At 35.6% G+C, this 16,311-nt stretch overlaps 1 protein-coding gene across 7 annotated transcripts in view; it reads right to left on the bottom strand.

The window, feature by feature from the left end:
• The window catches only part of ZC3H13 (zinc finger CCCH-type containing 13), an 81,136-nt gene that overhangs the window by 21,621 nt on the left and 43,204 nt on the right, over nucleotides 1-16,311 (bottom strand). For all 7 annotated transcript variants that reach the window (XM_043993038.1, XM_043993037.1, XM_043993039.1 and 4 more), the window contains exons 10-12: nucleotides 15,074-15,541; nucleotides 10,566-10,748; nucleotides 816-1,353 (exon numbers count right to left, since the gene is read on the bottom strand). In XM_043993038.1, the coding sequence (XP_043848973.1) occupies nucleotides 816-1,353; nucleotides 10,566-10,748; nucleotides 15,074-15,541 (1,189 nt within the window). The remainder of the gene's footprint in view (nucleotides 1-815; nucleotides 1,354-10,565; nucleotides 10,749-15,073; nucleotides 15,542-16,311) is intronic.

Below are 16,311 nucleotides of genomic sequence, written 5' to 3'. Positions count from 1 at the left end.
CTTTACAAATAGGTTAAATATTTAGATGCCCCAAAGGGTACATATACTAAGAGATTATGTCTATTTTAACCTCAGAAATTCTGAAAAGAACTCTATACTAGTGTCTCAAATATGCTATGGTAGGCTCTATTAGCAATGTAGTGTATAGGAAAAGAGCACTGAATTTGAAGATGGAGGAGCATTTTTAAAGTCTAGCTTTACCTTTGTGACACTGGATAAGTCACTTCTCTCAGCCTCAATTCTCACATTGTCAAAATGAAGGAACTAGAATTAAATGGTGTGTAAAGCCCCTTTCAGCTCCAAATTTATGAACATAAGAACAATTTTGTTAAAATTATCACCTTCAGGTTAACCCTCACTAGAAAACACATTACAGACCAAGAGGATGATATTTAAGGTTCCCCTTCAAACACAATAGTTCAGATATTCAAAAAGGTCTTTTAAATCAGAATGCTGAATTATTTCCTCTGGTCCCAGGGAACATGCAAGAAAAAAAATATTTGTGTCTTTCCTCTGAAAAATTCTAAGTACATTAAATACAGAACTTTTATTAAAATATAAAATTTGTCCCAGGAAGGGACAAATGTGGAAGAGAAAATTAGAAAATTACAATATAAAGAGATAATAGCAAACTTAAACCAAAGGTAGGTAACGCTCACACTTGAATAAAAATTCTAAAAATGTTACCGATGCATTTTCAAGGTTCTGTGAGGACTTGTTCTGTAAGGAATAAGATGATGGGTATGATTAAAGTTAAACAGCTTCTTACATCTGGACTCTAATGCACTATTAAGATGATTCATAATCACTCTTACTTTGATTTTCTCTCATCATGAACATCTCTTGGATTCCTGTCTTCTCGAACATCTTCTCTTTTTTCCCTTCGATCTTCTCTTCCTTTGTCTTCCCAATCCCTCTGACGATCACGTTCCTTATCTCTTTCTCTCCCTCGTTCTCGTTCTCGCTCTCTCTCTCTTTCACGTTCCCTCTCTCTCTCCCGTTCTTCTCTCTCCCGTTCCCTTTCTTTTTCCCTCTCTCTTTCTCTCTCTCGTTCTCTCTCTCGATCATGTTCTCGATCTCTCTCTCGATCACGTTCTCTGTCTTTTTCCCTTTCCCTCTCTCTCTCCCTCTCTCTGGCACGATCTCGTTCTAATTCTCTCTCTTTTTCCCTCTCCCTGTCGCGTTCCCTTTCCCTCTCTCTCTCCCTCTCCCTTTCTCGTTCTCTCTCCCTTTCTCTAGCTCTCTCATCTCTTCTGTCATCAGTTCTGTCTATTCTCCGTTCCTCTCTTCTTTCATCACGCTCAAGTTCATCACTCCTTCCTTGATGGCGTACTGGTGAGTTTGGTCTTGGATCTGCAACAAAAATAGTGTTACCAATTAATAATTTAATTGACATGTTTTTTGAATCAGAATACATCATTAAAAAGCTCAAATTTTATCCTACTAGATAATAGGAACATGAACTTAGAGCCAAAAGGGGAGCCAGCTAGTTCAACCCCATCATTTTACACAAGAAAAATAAGAGGCTGGGGAGGGTATATGATTTGCCCAGAATCACAAAGGTATTGACCCACATCAAAGGTAGGAGTTGATACCAGGTTCTGACTCTAGGCCAACACTCTCTTCGTTGTACTATGTCAGCAGGAAAAGTATCTGTTTTGTTTACTAATAGTCAGTCATGTATAATCATAACAGTTACATTTTTGTTTTTGTGGGACAATGAGGGTTAAGTGACTTGCCCAGGGTCACACAGCTAGTAAGTGTCAAGTGTCTGAGGCCAGATTTGAACTCAGGATCTCCTGAATCCAGGGCTGGTGCTTTATCTACTGTGCCACCTAGCTGCCCCACAGTTATATTTTTAAGTAAAATATCCCCCCATATGCTCAGATCTACAATTCCCCCTAACTCTCACTGCATTTATATTTTTTATGTACAAAGATAAATCACACCGCTCCAACTCTACTTTCTACCCCCTCTCGCTCTTCAGGTATGATCTCTATGTTCTCAAGACACAAGATCACTCATGAAAATGGAAAAGAGCAGCAGAGTAGACAAATATAGAATGCAACCAGGAGCAGGAAAGGGTTGGGAGGTGGGCTATGGAAAGATTAAAAATTACACTCATAATATTCATGCCCTTACTTTTGGGCCACAATAGGCCAAAAAATACAAAGCAGTTTTGGGGAAATAAATACATTAAAACAAAGTATTGTATTCATTTCAAAAGGCAAGAGAGTTTTATGGATTTTCATATACCAAAAGCTTAATAGCCTTGAAATGATATTCAAAAGTAAAAAAGCAAAAACTGTTTTGCTTTTGCTTTCGATGAAAGTTGAAAAGTATGTGATACTTAGAATTAAGGTTTAGTGTCTAGTAATTCAAATTTTTATTAAATGACTGATTACTCAAGTGAATAGTTTTTGCCTAGGATGTTTATTAACAATTACTAAGTAAAGCAATTTTTCAACTAAAATATACTTATTACTGCATTATGAGCACGTAACTATTTTTTTGCTTTAACCTACAAGTAAGGAAGATTATTCTATTTACTTCTGTGTGTGAGAAAGAAAAATTACACAGAAAATGAAATGTTAAAGTTCCCCTACTGCTGAACTAAGTGGCTCTGTCCAGCCTATGATTGAAGAGTTGAGGGGTAGGCTTCTAGAGAAAGTATAATATTAGAAAATGCCCAATAAAGAACTCAGATTGTTATAATTTTCCTAATATTCATATCTGGGGACTGATGGTTGGTTAAAATTTTATTTTTTGACCTTTTATGGTCATTATTACATACCCAAGCCAGCAGGCTGGCAAAAGGGGGGTAAGTGGGGAGAGAAGGATATGTATCAACCCACTGAGGAAGTCAATTGATCTGAGAGTCAGAAGATAAAGTTTTAAGTCTCTGCTCAGACACCTATAGGCCATGTAACAATGGACAAGTCACTTAAGCTCCCTGAGACTCAGTTTCCTAATCAAAAGATGAGGATGATAATAAACTGATTCACAAGACTTTCCTGAGAGAAGTACTCCATAAAACAAAGGGCTAAAGAAATAATTAATATTAATAATTCCATGTATATAATATTGATAACAGTCAAGTTTCTAAATAAGGGGTTCAAAGCAATGAGGCTGTGACCCCCATGAAATGATTTTTCCTGACACAACTATTACCGATCTCTGTAGGAAGTACATTTATACAGAGAGGATATAAAAGATCATGGACCTTAAAAAGTGAAAAATAGCTTTAAGATCATTTAATCCAAACTCTTTACATTAACAAGAAAATTATAATTACTTTGTAGGACAATTCAAGTACTTTCATAAAATCATATAGTTATAAGCAAAAAGACTAGAATCCACTTCTGGCTCTAGTGGAAACAGAAGCAATATAAGGGAATTATCAGCGTGAACTGAATGGATATGGAATCATGAAAAAGACTGGAAACTGAATTTGGGAAGACTTAAAGAAAGCATGTGCTAAGCATTTACTATATGAAAAAACACTATGTTAAGTGTGGAGGATACAGAGAGAAAAAGAAGAGTCCCTGTTCACAAGGAGCTCACATTCTTTTTATTTTTATATCTTTAAATCATTTCCTTTTTTTTTTTTTGTGGGGCAATGGGGGTTAAGTGACTTGCCCAGGGTCACACAGCTAGTAAGTGTTAAGTGTCTGAGGCTGGATTTGAACTCAGGTACTCCTGAATCCAGGGCCAGCGCTTTAACCACTGTGCCATCTAGCTGCCCCAGGAGCTCACATTCTAACGGAAAAAATATCACTTTCTGAAGGAAGAACAAAAGAATTTCAGCTAAAGGAGGAAAAGGACTCAAGATCGATCAAGTATTTTTGAAGTGCCCACATAGGTAAGGCATTGTGCTAGGTTCTGGGGATATCAGTACAAAAGAGTGCAGCAAACCCTGCTGGCAAGGATTTTACATTCTCTTGGGGAAGACAACAAATACAAATAGAAAACACATGAAGCATCAATACAAAGTAATGAAACACAAGGAAATTTAGGAGGAAAGGCACTAGCATAGGGGGGTTCGGGAAATTTTCATCTTCACATAGAAGATGGTGTATGAACTGTATCTTAAAGTGAGAGATGGACTCTCTGAGGAAAGGATTAAGGGGGGAGTGCATTCCAAGAACAGAGAATGGCCAATGCATCGGGGTATAGACGAGAGACAAGTCCTGTGTATGAAGAACAGAGAAAAGGTCAATGTGGTCAGACTGCAGAAGTATGAGAAGGATGAATGTCCAAAGGAGGCTGAAAAGATAGGTTGCAGCCAAGTTGTGTAGAGCCCTAAAATCTCTAAACATAGGAGTATTTTATACTAGAAGCAATAGAAAGCCACTGGAGTTGACTGAATAGGAGTCACATGGTCAGAAAATTGCTTTGGCAACCACATGTAGAAAAGACTGGAGTGGTGAGACTTGTGATAGGAAGATTAAATAGAAGGCTATTTTAACAATCTAAAAGAAAGATGATAAAGGCCTCAACTAAGATGGTAGAGCTGCAGGAATGGAAAGAAAGAGTTGCATACAAGAAATGTTACGAAGGTAAAAATGACAGGATTTGGCAAGTGACTAAATATAAGGGGTGAGAGAGAATGAGGAGTCCAGGATTTCAAGATGATAAACCTGAGCAACAGGGAGGATAGTGGTGCCTGCAAAAGAAACAGGTTCGGAAGAAACTTGGTAAAAAGGAGTTTGGGGGAAGGGAGAGAGGAAGATAATGAGTTTAGTTTTGGATAAGCTGAATTTAAGCTGCCACTAGGGTACCCAGTTCAAAATGCCCAATAGGTAACTGGTGATTTAGGATTGAAGATAAAGGACCTAAGGGAGTGAAGAACAGCAGGGAAAAAAAAAAGGTGAAGGGACCAAAGGGGAAAAAAGATGAACAGAAGGAGAAGCAAGAGAACTCAAATAGGAACAGGAAATGAAGTAGGAAAAGAAGAACTAAAAGAGAAGATCGTAATAGTTGATAAGATGGGGCAATTTGTACAAGATAAGAAAGACACATTTGTAAATGGTTAGCAAGACTGAACTAAGGTACTAACAGTATAGAGTAGGGTGGAAAGGGAGAGTTCCAAATCCTGGACTGAAGACCCTACAAGTAATTTGCCCCAGCTATTATCCAGGGAACCAACTACAACAAATGAAGAAAAAAAATGCATTAAGTATGGGAAGCAATAAGAATTTTGCAGGGATCATAAAAGAATGTGTGGCATTTATATTTGTCACAGAGAAAAGATTATTCATGCCCCAAGTTTTGTCTAGTCTCCTTCCTAGAGAAGATGAGCTCCAAGAACATCTATCTACCTCTCCAGGTTATAAGGGAGAATGAAATATTCCTTTAAAAGGGGAGCTGGGGGTGGGGAGGGAGGGGAGGAAAGGCTGAAATGTGAAAACAAAATTTAAAAAAGAGAAATCAAAGAGAAAAAGTGGTATCCTGACACATTAGGATGTTGGAGGACAGAAAAAAGGTGAAACAGAAGGGGAAAAAAAAACACTGAACACCTGGGAGTTAAGCAAATGAGGCTCTTCCCAAAGTGGAAGAAGCTAGACATTCTGAAAAGTAATCAGCTGCCCAAAGGGGAAGGGGGAGGGTTAACACAAGACCAGATGGATTTACAAGTGAATTCTATCACACATTTAAAGAACAATTCCAATATTACACAAATTGTTTGCAAAAAATAGGAAAAGATGGGATCCTACCAAATTCCTTCAATGATACAAATATGGTCTTGATACCTAAAACCAGAAAGAGACAAAGCAGAAAGAGAAAAGCAGAGAAAAACAGTAACTCCAGTAAAGTAATAGGTTATAAAATAATCCACATAAGTCATTTGTATATCTGCATATTATCAACAAAACCCAGGGCAGAAAGGGACAGAAAAAGAAAATCAATTCAAAATAATTACAAAATATATAAAATATCTATTTCAGAGACATCTACCAAAACAAAAGAAAGGAATTATGTGACTACAACTATAAAATACTCTTTACATAAATACAACTAGCCCTTAAAAACTGGTGATATATTAACTGCTCATGGTTGGTCCATTTGAATAATAATTTTAAAATCTAAACATTACCTAAATATTTATTTATTCAGTGACATTCCAATCATTTATACAGCTAAAATAATTTTCATCCAAAAGAACAAAAGATCAAAGCTCTCCAGTGAGAGTATTCAAAGTACTAAATCTCAAACTAAACTACAAAAATGTAATCATAAAAACTATTTGGTACTATTTAAAATATATAGAGAGAAAAATTAACTAGTGGGGTCAGATCACATCAGACACAGTACCATAGTTTTCAATAAACTTAAATACCTCAGCTGCTGGAGTAAGGATTCAAAAACTGTAGGGAAAACTGTTAATTAGCCTGGTAGAAATCATTCAGAACAATAGCTCATACTGATAAACTGAAATAACCTCAAAATGGATACACATGACCTAAGTAAAACAATCACATCATAAACAAATTAGAGGAGCAAAGAAAGAGATGTCTTTGGCAACTATGAATAGTAAAGAATTCTTGACCAAACAAAAGAGAATTGCAGAAGACAAAACAAATAATTTCAATTACACAAAATTCTAAAGCTTTTGCACAAACAAAATCAACAGTTAAAATTAAAAGAGAAATAGTTAATTGGGAAATAAAATCATTTTAGTTAATTTCTCCAATAAGGGTCTAATATAAAGAACTTAAATATATAAGACCAAAAGCCATTCTCCAATAGATAAATGGCTATAAAAAGGCAGTTCTCAAAAGAAGAAAAGCAAACTATCAATAACTATCACTTACAATTAGAGAAATGAAAATTAAAATAATTTTGACGGTCCATCATACTGATAAAGATCAGGGGGTCAGCAAATCCAGCTTGCAGCCTACTTTAGTAAGGGTAGCAAACTAAGAATAGTTTTTTACATTTTAAAATACAAAAAAAGTATTATTTTTAAACATAAAACCATTCTTAGCTCAAAGGTCTATTTGGACCAAAGGTAAATACTTGGTAGAACCCTACGAAAGATGATACAAAATGGTGATAGTTGTTAAAGAGAATATGGGAAAACAGAACACTATTGGTGGGCCTGTGAACTGCTCCAGCAGTACAAAAATATTCATATTAGTGTTTTTTGTTGTAGCAAAGAACTAGAAACCCAAAGGGTATCCCCTGATTGGGGAATGGATGAACAAATTATAGTATATGAATGCAGTATTTTTCTTATTGCACCACAAGAAATAATAAAAAGGCTGGATTTAGAGAAACCTGGGAAGATTCACAGAAGCAGAAGCAGAGTAAATAAACAGAACCAGAACAATTTATACAATGCCTACAACATTTTAAAGAAAAATATCTTTGAAATACTTAAGAATTCTGTTCGTTGTAAATAAAGACCAACCACACCTCTAGAGCAGGGCTTCTTAAACTTTTTCCACTGTGACCCCTGTTGGTCCAAGAAATTTTTACACAACCCCAGGTATATATGTATATAAAATGAATATACATAACCTTTTACTATTACAAAATCTTGTGACCCAATCCCACATGGGGTCACAATCCACAGTTTAAAAAGTTTTGCTCTAGAGAATCAATGATATCATGCTTCTCACCTAAAGAGGTAACAGACTAGGTGCAAAATGAGACATACATTTTTGGACTTAGCCAATGTACATATTTGTTTTGCTTGGCTGTGCTTACTTGTAACAAGAGAAGTTTGTTGAGCTGGCTTTGTTTTTTGGGGGTGAGGGAAGGGGCATACAGGAACTAGTGATGACGATTGTCAAAAAAATAAAAGAAAAAAGAAATGAGTGTCAATGAAGCATTTTTTTTAAAAATCTACATTAAAGAACAAAAGGTAGTTGAAAGGGAAGCATGCAAACAAGACAGCTTTGAAACTAATGTGTTAAATTTATTATATACTTTTTAAAAAGTACATACTATTTATGGTTCCATATACAAACTTATTTTTCTGTTCTTTCTATATGGAAAGGTTAATGTTCATTGTTATCAAGCTCAGAATGACCTTTTTTTTAAATGGAAGCAGGACTTGCCCGATAAGGAATAATAAAATGAATCCAGAGAAACTATCGGGGAGATTATTCAGTTAGTAATCAAAGAAAGAAGAGACAAATAGTGATAGCTGGAAACTCCCTGATAAGAGAGCAAGTAGTTTAAAATATATATATATATATATATATTTTTTTTTCCCCTGATCTTTCATGATCACTTCAGCTATAAATAATAGCTTTCTCTGAAAACATTGCATACTTTTCTTATGGCTCTCATAACAACAGTTAACATTTGTATCACACTTTAGGGTTTGCCAAACAATTTGCACATACAAGGTATCCTGAATGTCTTAGGGTAGTGTTAAGTTTAAAAAGCTTGTTAAAACTTAAAACTGCACTAAGAGTTTTGGGACATGCTGTATTGAGGCACCTGATACTATTTTGCAATAAAGTTGTTTGTGTGTGTGTGTGTATATATATATATATATAAAATCTTTCTAAGTTTCTAGAGGATAGGAACTCCTTTATATCTCTATATATCCCTTCAAAAGAACCTTAATCAAAGTAGATGTTTAAGAAGTATGTACTCATTAAATGAATACAAGCAGCAAGTCCATAGCTAGGGAGCTAGATTATAAGGGGAAACAAGATTATAAACCAGATTAATAAATTAGACCTAGAAATTTCAAAGTTATTCACAAAGAAGTCATACTAAGGCCAGAAGGGCAAGTGAGCTATTTTCTATGGAATCAAACTATATTCATCAAGTGCTCAGACTATATTCAACAAGTGCACACTGTTGGCAAGCCAGTGTCCACCACAAAAAAAGTTTATAATCTAAAAAAGATTTTAATTAAGCCCTATACTCTACATACTCTGGTAAGAAATGATAATAAAATTTGGGGAAAAAACTTTTATAAGTAAAAGAACAAAACAAAAAAAAATGCTTAAAGATCTGACAATGAGCCACCAACACCAGATTTTCTTGGCTAATGCCAAATGTGAGATAAATACTAAAATGTTCATTTAACATAATTCGATATAGAAATATAGAAATTTGTTTTGTTCCTTTTTAGTCTGGTCTTTTTTAATATGTAGGTTTCAGTCCAACCTGTATAAATAAGAAACCTACTGATTGGAATCAAGCCTTTAAAGACCTTCATAAACTAAAAATAACAGCTAGACCACACACCCATTTGGGAACAAAATTTTTTTAAAAAAAGAAATACTGGCAGAACACACCCCATTTTAAATTTTTTTAATTTTTGAACAGATAGCAATTATAAACATAATTGCCAAAGTTACAGATATCAAAATCTTTACCAAGAAAAAAAATCTATATTTTTCTTTTGCTTCCCCCCTTTGATTTAATCTAGTGTTCATTTCTGTGAATGAAAAACTGAAAATTTTCATGAAATGACACCTAAAATTATCCCACTGACTGAATAGAGGACAGAGCTCTCCAGGGACAAAGTTCAGCTGTCTTTCTGCTAAGAGAATGAATTCTCTATTCTAAATTCCATCTTATAGACTTATATTCTCCCCTCCATCATTACCTATATCAAGATTTATTACGTATTTGATGCTGACCACAGTAATGCATCAATATTAATTTCCCAGGTCCATAAAACTTCATACTATGTTACAGCATTCAGCATTCCTTACTTTAGTAACCAATCAAGGTTACACAGACCTTTCCCACAAAATATGAAATATTTAAATACATTAACATGAACAGACAATAAAAGCTTGCTGAAAGAACTGTCCTTAAATGCATCAATTTTAATAGCAAAAGAATTAAAATTTAAAAAAAACATTTTATGGATCTTTGTTACATTAACAGAAGATTGTGTGGCTTAATATATACCAAAGCTTAAGGCATGACACTCAAAAAGGAAAAAAAAACCTTACTCATATTTCCCCCAGTTGTTTCTTTCCCAATGTCATTTTAGAAAGAACAATTTTAAATAAAAAAGGTTTTCTGCCCAATTCCCATTGGTAGGTGACTGATGGGATGTCCAATCTAAGACCCTGTAGGGTCATGTGGGCCTTAAGGCCCCTTTTAGGCATTGTAACCTAGAGCTATGAACTGGGAAGGGCAAGCAAGAGAGCCCACCGACTTCCTTATCTCCCAGTTCTTGGGCCTGAAGTGTTCTGCCTTCAATCATTTGGGGTGGCCAAAAAAGGGCAAGATAGCAGGCAAGCTACCTGAGTTGGTGACTGGGTCAGGAGCCAACAAGCTTGAGGGAAGCAAGAGTAGTTTTGGAAATAGAAATGAAAAGAGAAGATGGTTTTCCTTAAAAGGTATGTCTAGGGGATGTCAGCAGCTAACTATTTCCATCATAATCTCTTTACCCTGAGACAAAGTATCATGGAAGAATGTTAGACAATGTTCTAAGTATATGTATCAACATGTGTCACTGTGCTTAGTGAGAAGCAGGATTCTTTGAACAGTTAATTTTCATTTAAAAAAAAAGCTTGTCATTAATTCCTCTTAGCCTAATTTAATATGCATGCACTAATCTGTACAAGTTTTTATACCTCTCTCTCTGTTGTCACGTCGATCCCTTTCTCCGTGTCTTCTCTCAAAGGATGAATCCCTAGCTTGATCTCTGGCATCATAACGGTCTCTCTCAGGATATGCACTTCGAGAGTCCCAGCTTTCATGGTAGTTTCCACTACTACCATGCCCATCAACTTGAGATCCTCTTGTTCCTCGACTTCCTGAACAAAAGATATTCACAGAAATGTATAAGTTATTTTGTTTGATATAGTGTTGGGAAAACATCATCTTCACAATGATCACCATAAAGCACCCCAGTAAATCATTAAAACCTTGTTGAAAGGGACCTGAAGAATTAATCATCCAGTCCAGCCCCTATTCAAAGCATTAATCCTCACCACCGCAAAGCAGTCATCCAGCCTCCAAATATGTGGAAATCACCACCCTGACATGTCATTTTTGGATGGCTGTACTTGCTAGGAAAGTATAATTCCTCTCCACCTGAAAACTCTTCAAGTATGTGAGGACTGTGATCATGCAGTTTACCAAATCCACAAGCTTCTGAGCAGGCTAAAGATTTCTTCAAATCCACTTTGAAGGACAGAGTTTTAAATCTGCCCTGCTCTGATTGCAGTATCAAGAAAATGTTTTCTCTACTTGTAAACTAAAGGGCATTAAATAGATAGAATGTCAAATCAACATGTTTTCCCCTCTCTAAAAACAAATACAGCTTGTGCAATTATGAAGTAAAAAACATATCCACATAAGAGTTCTCATTACCATGTAAATGCCACCTGCTCTCAAAGATAACTTTGAGAATACTATAAGAAGAAATTATGGGAAAAAAATAAATTATGCCCTATATCCTTGTTCTAAATACAGTTTACAGCTAAGCTATGTTGATGAAAGTTCAAAATGCTTAGCCAGAGTATCATCATCACATGTAGTCTCTGCTCAATTCTACAAGACCCAGGGCTACGAAATCTTCAATGAATAGGGGTAGCAAAGACCTGAGAGTCACTCAACTATAGCCCTGCCTACCATTCAAAGGTGCTTTCTGAAACTGAATACCTTCCACTCACTTTTTTTAGGGATAGTGCAACGTGACAGTATCAGAAAGTCCTAATGGTATCAAAGAATATCATTGACAATGTATCAAAAATTTCCTTGTAATATAGACTAAGGAAAGCTTAAGAGATATGATAGCTTGGGCTTTCCAAAACACCTTCAAAAAACATACTGGGAAAGAAAATTGCAGTCGCTACCTTAATGTCCCTAACTCCTGGGAATAAAAGTAAGGCTAGTACAGGAACTGCTAGCTACTAAAGAACAAACAGCCTACCACAGAATCCCCACCAACCTAGGGGAAATTCTTGACCCCACCCTGCAGAGGACTGGAAATGATATTGCTTGACTTGGCCTTCAGTTCATCAAAAGCATGTACTGGGTACCAGCTGGGTCCAAAGCATCATACCAGATACTTAGCCATCTACCACATCAATGAATAAGGTCATCAGTAAATCCCTCTGCAACAGAATTTTGAAATGACCTCCTCTAGGTTTATTTCCAAGAATCCATGTGTCAATTTCTATCAGCTCCCTTCAGTCCTTTGTAATTTACGACTCAGAAAAAACTAAAATATGTATTAAGGTAATCAACTTTGTTCTAAGTCAGAAGTATACCTTTGGGAGTTGCTAGCCACCTGGCAACTGCCCATCAGCTGATGCTAAACTTTATATCTTTTTTTTTTTTTAAAGCATACCTTTATACACAGCAGTAAGACAAGAATCTTAGTGAAAAGATGGAGTTGCAGCTTTCAAACTGAAGTGCATAGGTTTTTCCTAAGCAGTCTTTTTTTGCTTATTTCCAATTGAAAATGTTTTTAAATATTAAGGCTGTCACAATTCTGGCCACTGATGGGATATTGTTTGCTTTGTTCTAGTAATAAAGAAATCAAGTAAGACTAGTCATCAAACAAACCAGTAATAATGTCTTTAAGAACAGAAATCTAAGGGGGGCAGCTAGATGGTACAGTAGATAAAGCACCGGCCCTGGATTCAGGAGGACCTGAGTTCAAATCCGGCCTCAGACACTTAACACTTACTAGCTGTGTGACCCTAGGCAAGTCACTTAACCCCAATTGCCTCACCAAAAAAACCCCCCAAAAAAACAAAAACAAAAACAGAAATCTAAATTATCGTTGCACCTACTACATAAAGAACTCTATCAAGCATTACAGAGGATACAAAAAAACCCAGAAGACAATGTCTTTAGTTTATAATCTAGTTGGGGAAACCAGAAAAGAAAGCAAACAAAAGAAATTAGGGAATTAAAAAAACTAGTTAACTTATCCTAAAAGTTAAAATGATAGTATTCTGGGAAAACTTGAGTGCTAGAGAAGTAAGAGCATCTCTTTTACTCAAGGTTCACATTAGGGGAATGGAAGTAAAAAGGATATGAGATGGCAGGGAGTAAGGAGGCAAGGTCCTGAGAACAGGAGACAATGGGAACCATAAGAAGTCATCTTGCCTCTTTCCAAAAGGAAAATGGAGAGGCAAACCCAATCAGGAAAGAAATTCAGGGACTGGTTAGAAAGGGAATTAACCAAGTGGTTGTAAGGAACTAGTATACATTTCTGAATAAAATGTAAATCAATACTACAATTACATTATAATTTAAAATAGTTATAATATACATTATACAACAGGGATTTGTTGATTTCCAAAGTTATTTTTGGTCTTTTAAAAACATATACACTGGGGCAGCTAGGTGGCACAGCAGACAGAGCACTGGCCTTGGATTCAGGAGGGCCTGAGTTCAAATTCCGGCTCAGACACTTAATACTTACTAGCTGTGTGACCTTGGGCAAGTCACTTAACCCCAATGGACTCACCAAAAAAAAAAGTTGAAAACTATCTCTACATGTAACTGGAAAATAATAAAATACTTTAAAAAACATATACACTATATATAATAAATACAAATAATGTGTTTTTTAAAGCCCAACCAATAACTAATGTTGTAAATTAATAAATTCTAATTGTATTAAATATATTATAAACGCTATTAGAATATAAATGTAGAAGCAGCTAGGTTGGTGTGCTAGACCTAATGAACTCAGGAAGACCTAAGTTCAGATCCAGCCTCAGAAATTTATTAGCTGTATGATCCTGGGCAAGTGACTTAACTATGTATGCTTCATTTCCCTCATTGGCTGATTTGGGATGATAATAATAGTACTCACACCTCCCTACTATGAGAATAAAATATTTGTAAAGTGCTTTACAAATCTTAAAGCACTATACTGTGTCAATTATTATTATTATTATTATGTACAACAATGAAAAATTAATGCATTGGGTATCCCAAGCTTTAGTTCGGTTTTAAGCTCTAAGGATATATATAGAGATAGAGATAGAGATATAGCATGTATTCCACTGAAATTTTGATCTACCCTCCCCACACACAAACCAATGCATTTTGATTTAGGGAAAAAAGAATTTTAATTAATTGGCTGAAGAGTGGAGAGAATTTCTTAAAGAAATGGCCCTCGAATCAGGAGCAGATAAACAAGCAAAAAGATATGAAGGCCAGGACAAAAGATCCTATATTAGGTTTGTTTGTTAAGCATACACTCTGTGCTAGACATAATGTGACTATAGCCCAATAATCCTAGGAAAGGAACAAATTCAGCTGAATATCAGTATTCCAGTTTATGTTTGGGGACATTTTAGGGGTTGGAAAAGGTATCAAATGTTAGGAGAATACATACGCCAAGGGCAGCAGAAACAAAACCTGGATGTCAGTGTCAAGTATTCTTGTGAGTATCCTAGAGCACAACTTTTGGTGATGAAAAAGAAAAGGGAGACAGGGGACCAGGGGAAAAAGAAGGCATGGACTAATCCAGATCCAACAGTTTTAAAGTGAAGGAAATCATAATTCATGGAAAGTTGAAGTTCAGTAGAAAAGTGAAAAAAAGGAGGGAAGGCAGGCCTGGGGGAGATAATGCCCAGGGGGTTAGAGAGACAATTTGATTATTTAGAAAGGCATAAATATAGTGGTAAATTCAGCTGACCCATTCTTGTTTCACTCATTTTTCATACATCATTTTAACCACATTAAATTTAAATTCCAGTTATATAAAATTTTTCTATTAAAGATTTCATTTCCTCTTGATTTATCTGTATGTTTATGTGTGCATCTGCATGCTTCCTGACATTGCCTTTGACACTTTGAACTAATCATAACTGATGACTTTCTAATGAATCCAATAAAAATGGGATTGATCAAGTGCCTCCTCTCCCTCCAGCTCATATTCGTGTTTTTTCTTTTTTGTCTGTGGGTGTTTGGGGTGGGGGGAGGAAGGGAGGGATCAATTAAACTTTTCTGAATACAGTATACTGGTATAATGCCATAATAATGATCAAAAAATCATCCATAACAAAAATGGCATTTATAAGAAACTTGAATTTAGAAAAAACAGATGAAATGTAGTTATCCTTAAATAAATAAGATGAATTAAGATAAAATAAGATCTATACAGTACCCTTTTCAGGTAATTCTGGACCTCTGCCTCTACTTCTGCCCGTCCGGTCACTCCTACTTTCATTTCGAGATTCATTTCTAGAATCATTCCTCGTTTCAGTTCGAGAACTCTCTTCTCTACCATGATTTCTTCCATAACTTCGAGAGTCTTCTTGATATGTGTCTTCCTTCCGGTGGGTATCTCGACTTTCACGGTCCCTATAATCATGAGTTTCTCTTGTAGAACGTGAGTCCCTCTGGTCACGGTTATCTTTGTTATCTCTACTGTAATCTCTTGTATCTCTGGAGTCTCGGGTATCTCTGGATTCTTTCAAGTCCCTTCGGTCTCTAGTATCCCTGGTTTCTCTCCGATCTCGGCCCTCTCGAGATTCTCTATCATCTCTATGGTCTCTGGAAGAGTTCTGGTCCTGCTCATACTCTCGTTCTTCTCTAGGTTCTTTCTCTCTATTATCCCTTTTGCCTCTGGTCTCTATAAAAGAATTTTGAAAATCAAATTCAATTACCCTATTAATTTTAACAAGTATTTCCAGTGTGGTAGAAACTATAAAAATACTTCAAAATACTATTCCCTTCCACAAATGCTGGATATTGCATATTCTAGAAGCAGCTCTTAGAGTTCTATTTAAAAAAAAAATGCGAGTTATTTTCAAATAACAATGCTATAAATGAAAGATACATGAGCAGCCAAAATCTATATAAACATGGAATTAATCTTTTTGAAGATCTAAGATTATAAGAAGGAATAATGAGCAATGGGGTGGGCTATTTGAATATGCTAACAGACCTGAAATACAGAAAACAGAAACTCCAAATCTTAAGAGGAATTCTTTAAGTTTATAGCTGGTCAACATCCAATATAGAATGAAGAGTTTCATCTGGATAGGGGGCATGAATGAATTTTTCTTGGAAGAAGGGGAAGGATTAATTTTTTCCTTTTTCACAGAATTCCCTATCTCCAAAAGCCTACTCTTTCATCATGTCCTCTAAGGTCCAAATCAAATCAATTTTAATTTCACCTACCAATTATTTTTATTTTAATAAACGATCTCCCTTCTCTAATACTAGTTTCTCTTTTCTGAGACTTATTAAAAGAATGGGGTATCTGGGTGGCATCCTGCATGGCATGAAGCCACTCTCACATCCCTCTTTATTCTTGAAATATCTAAAGGTACCCTACTTAATCTGCAATCTATAATCACAGCATTTTCTAATTTTTCACAGAATCAAAGGCAATATTCC

The sequence above is a fragment of the Dromiciops gliroides genome, chromosome 3, assembly GCF_019393635.1.
Source record: "Dromiciops gliroides isolate mDroGli1 chromosome 3, mDroGli1.pri, whole genome shotgun sequence".
Taxonomy (NCBI): domain Eukaryota; kingdom Metazoa; phylum Chordata; class Mammalia; order Microbiotheria; family Microbiotheriidae; genus Dromiciops; species Dromiciops gliroides.
Note: the sequence above shows the minus strand (reverse complement) of the source record. Positions and strands in the feature narration are given on the sequence as shown.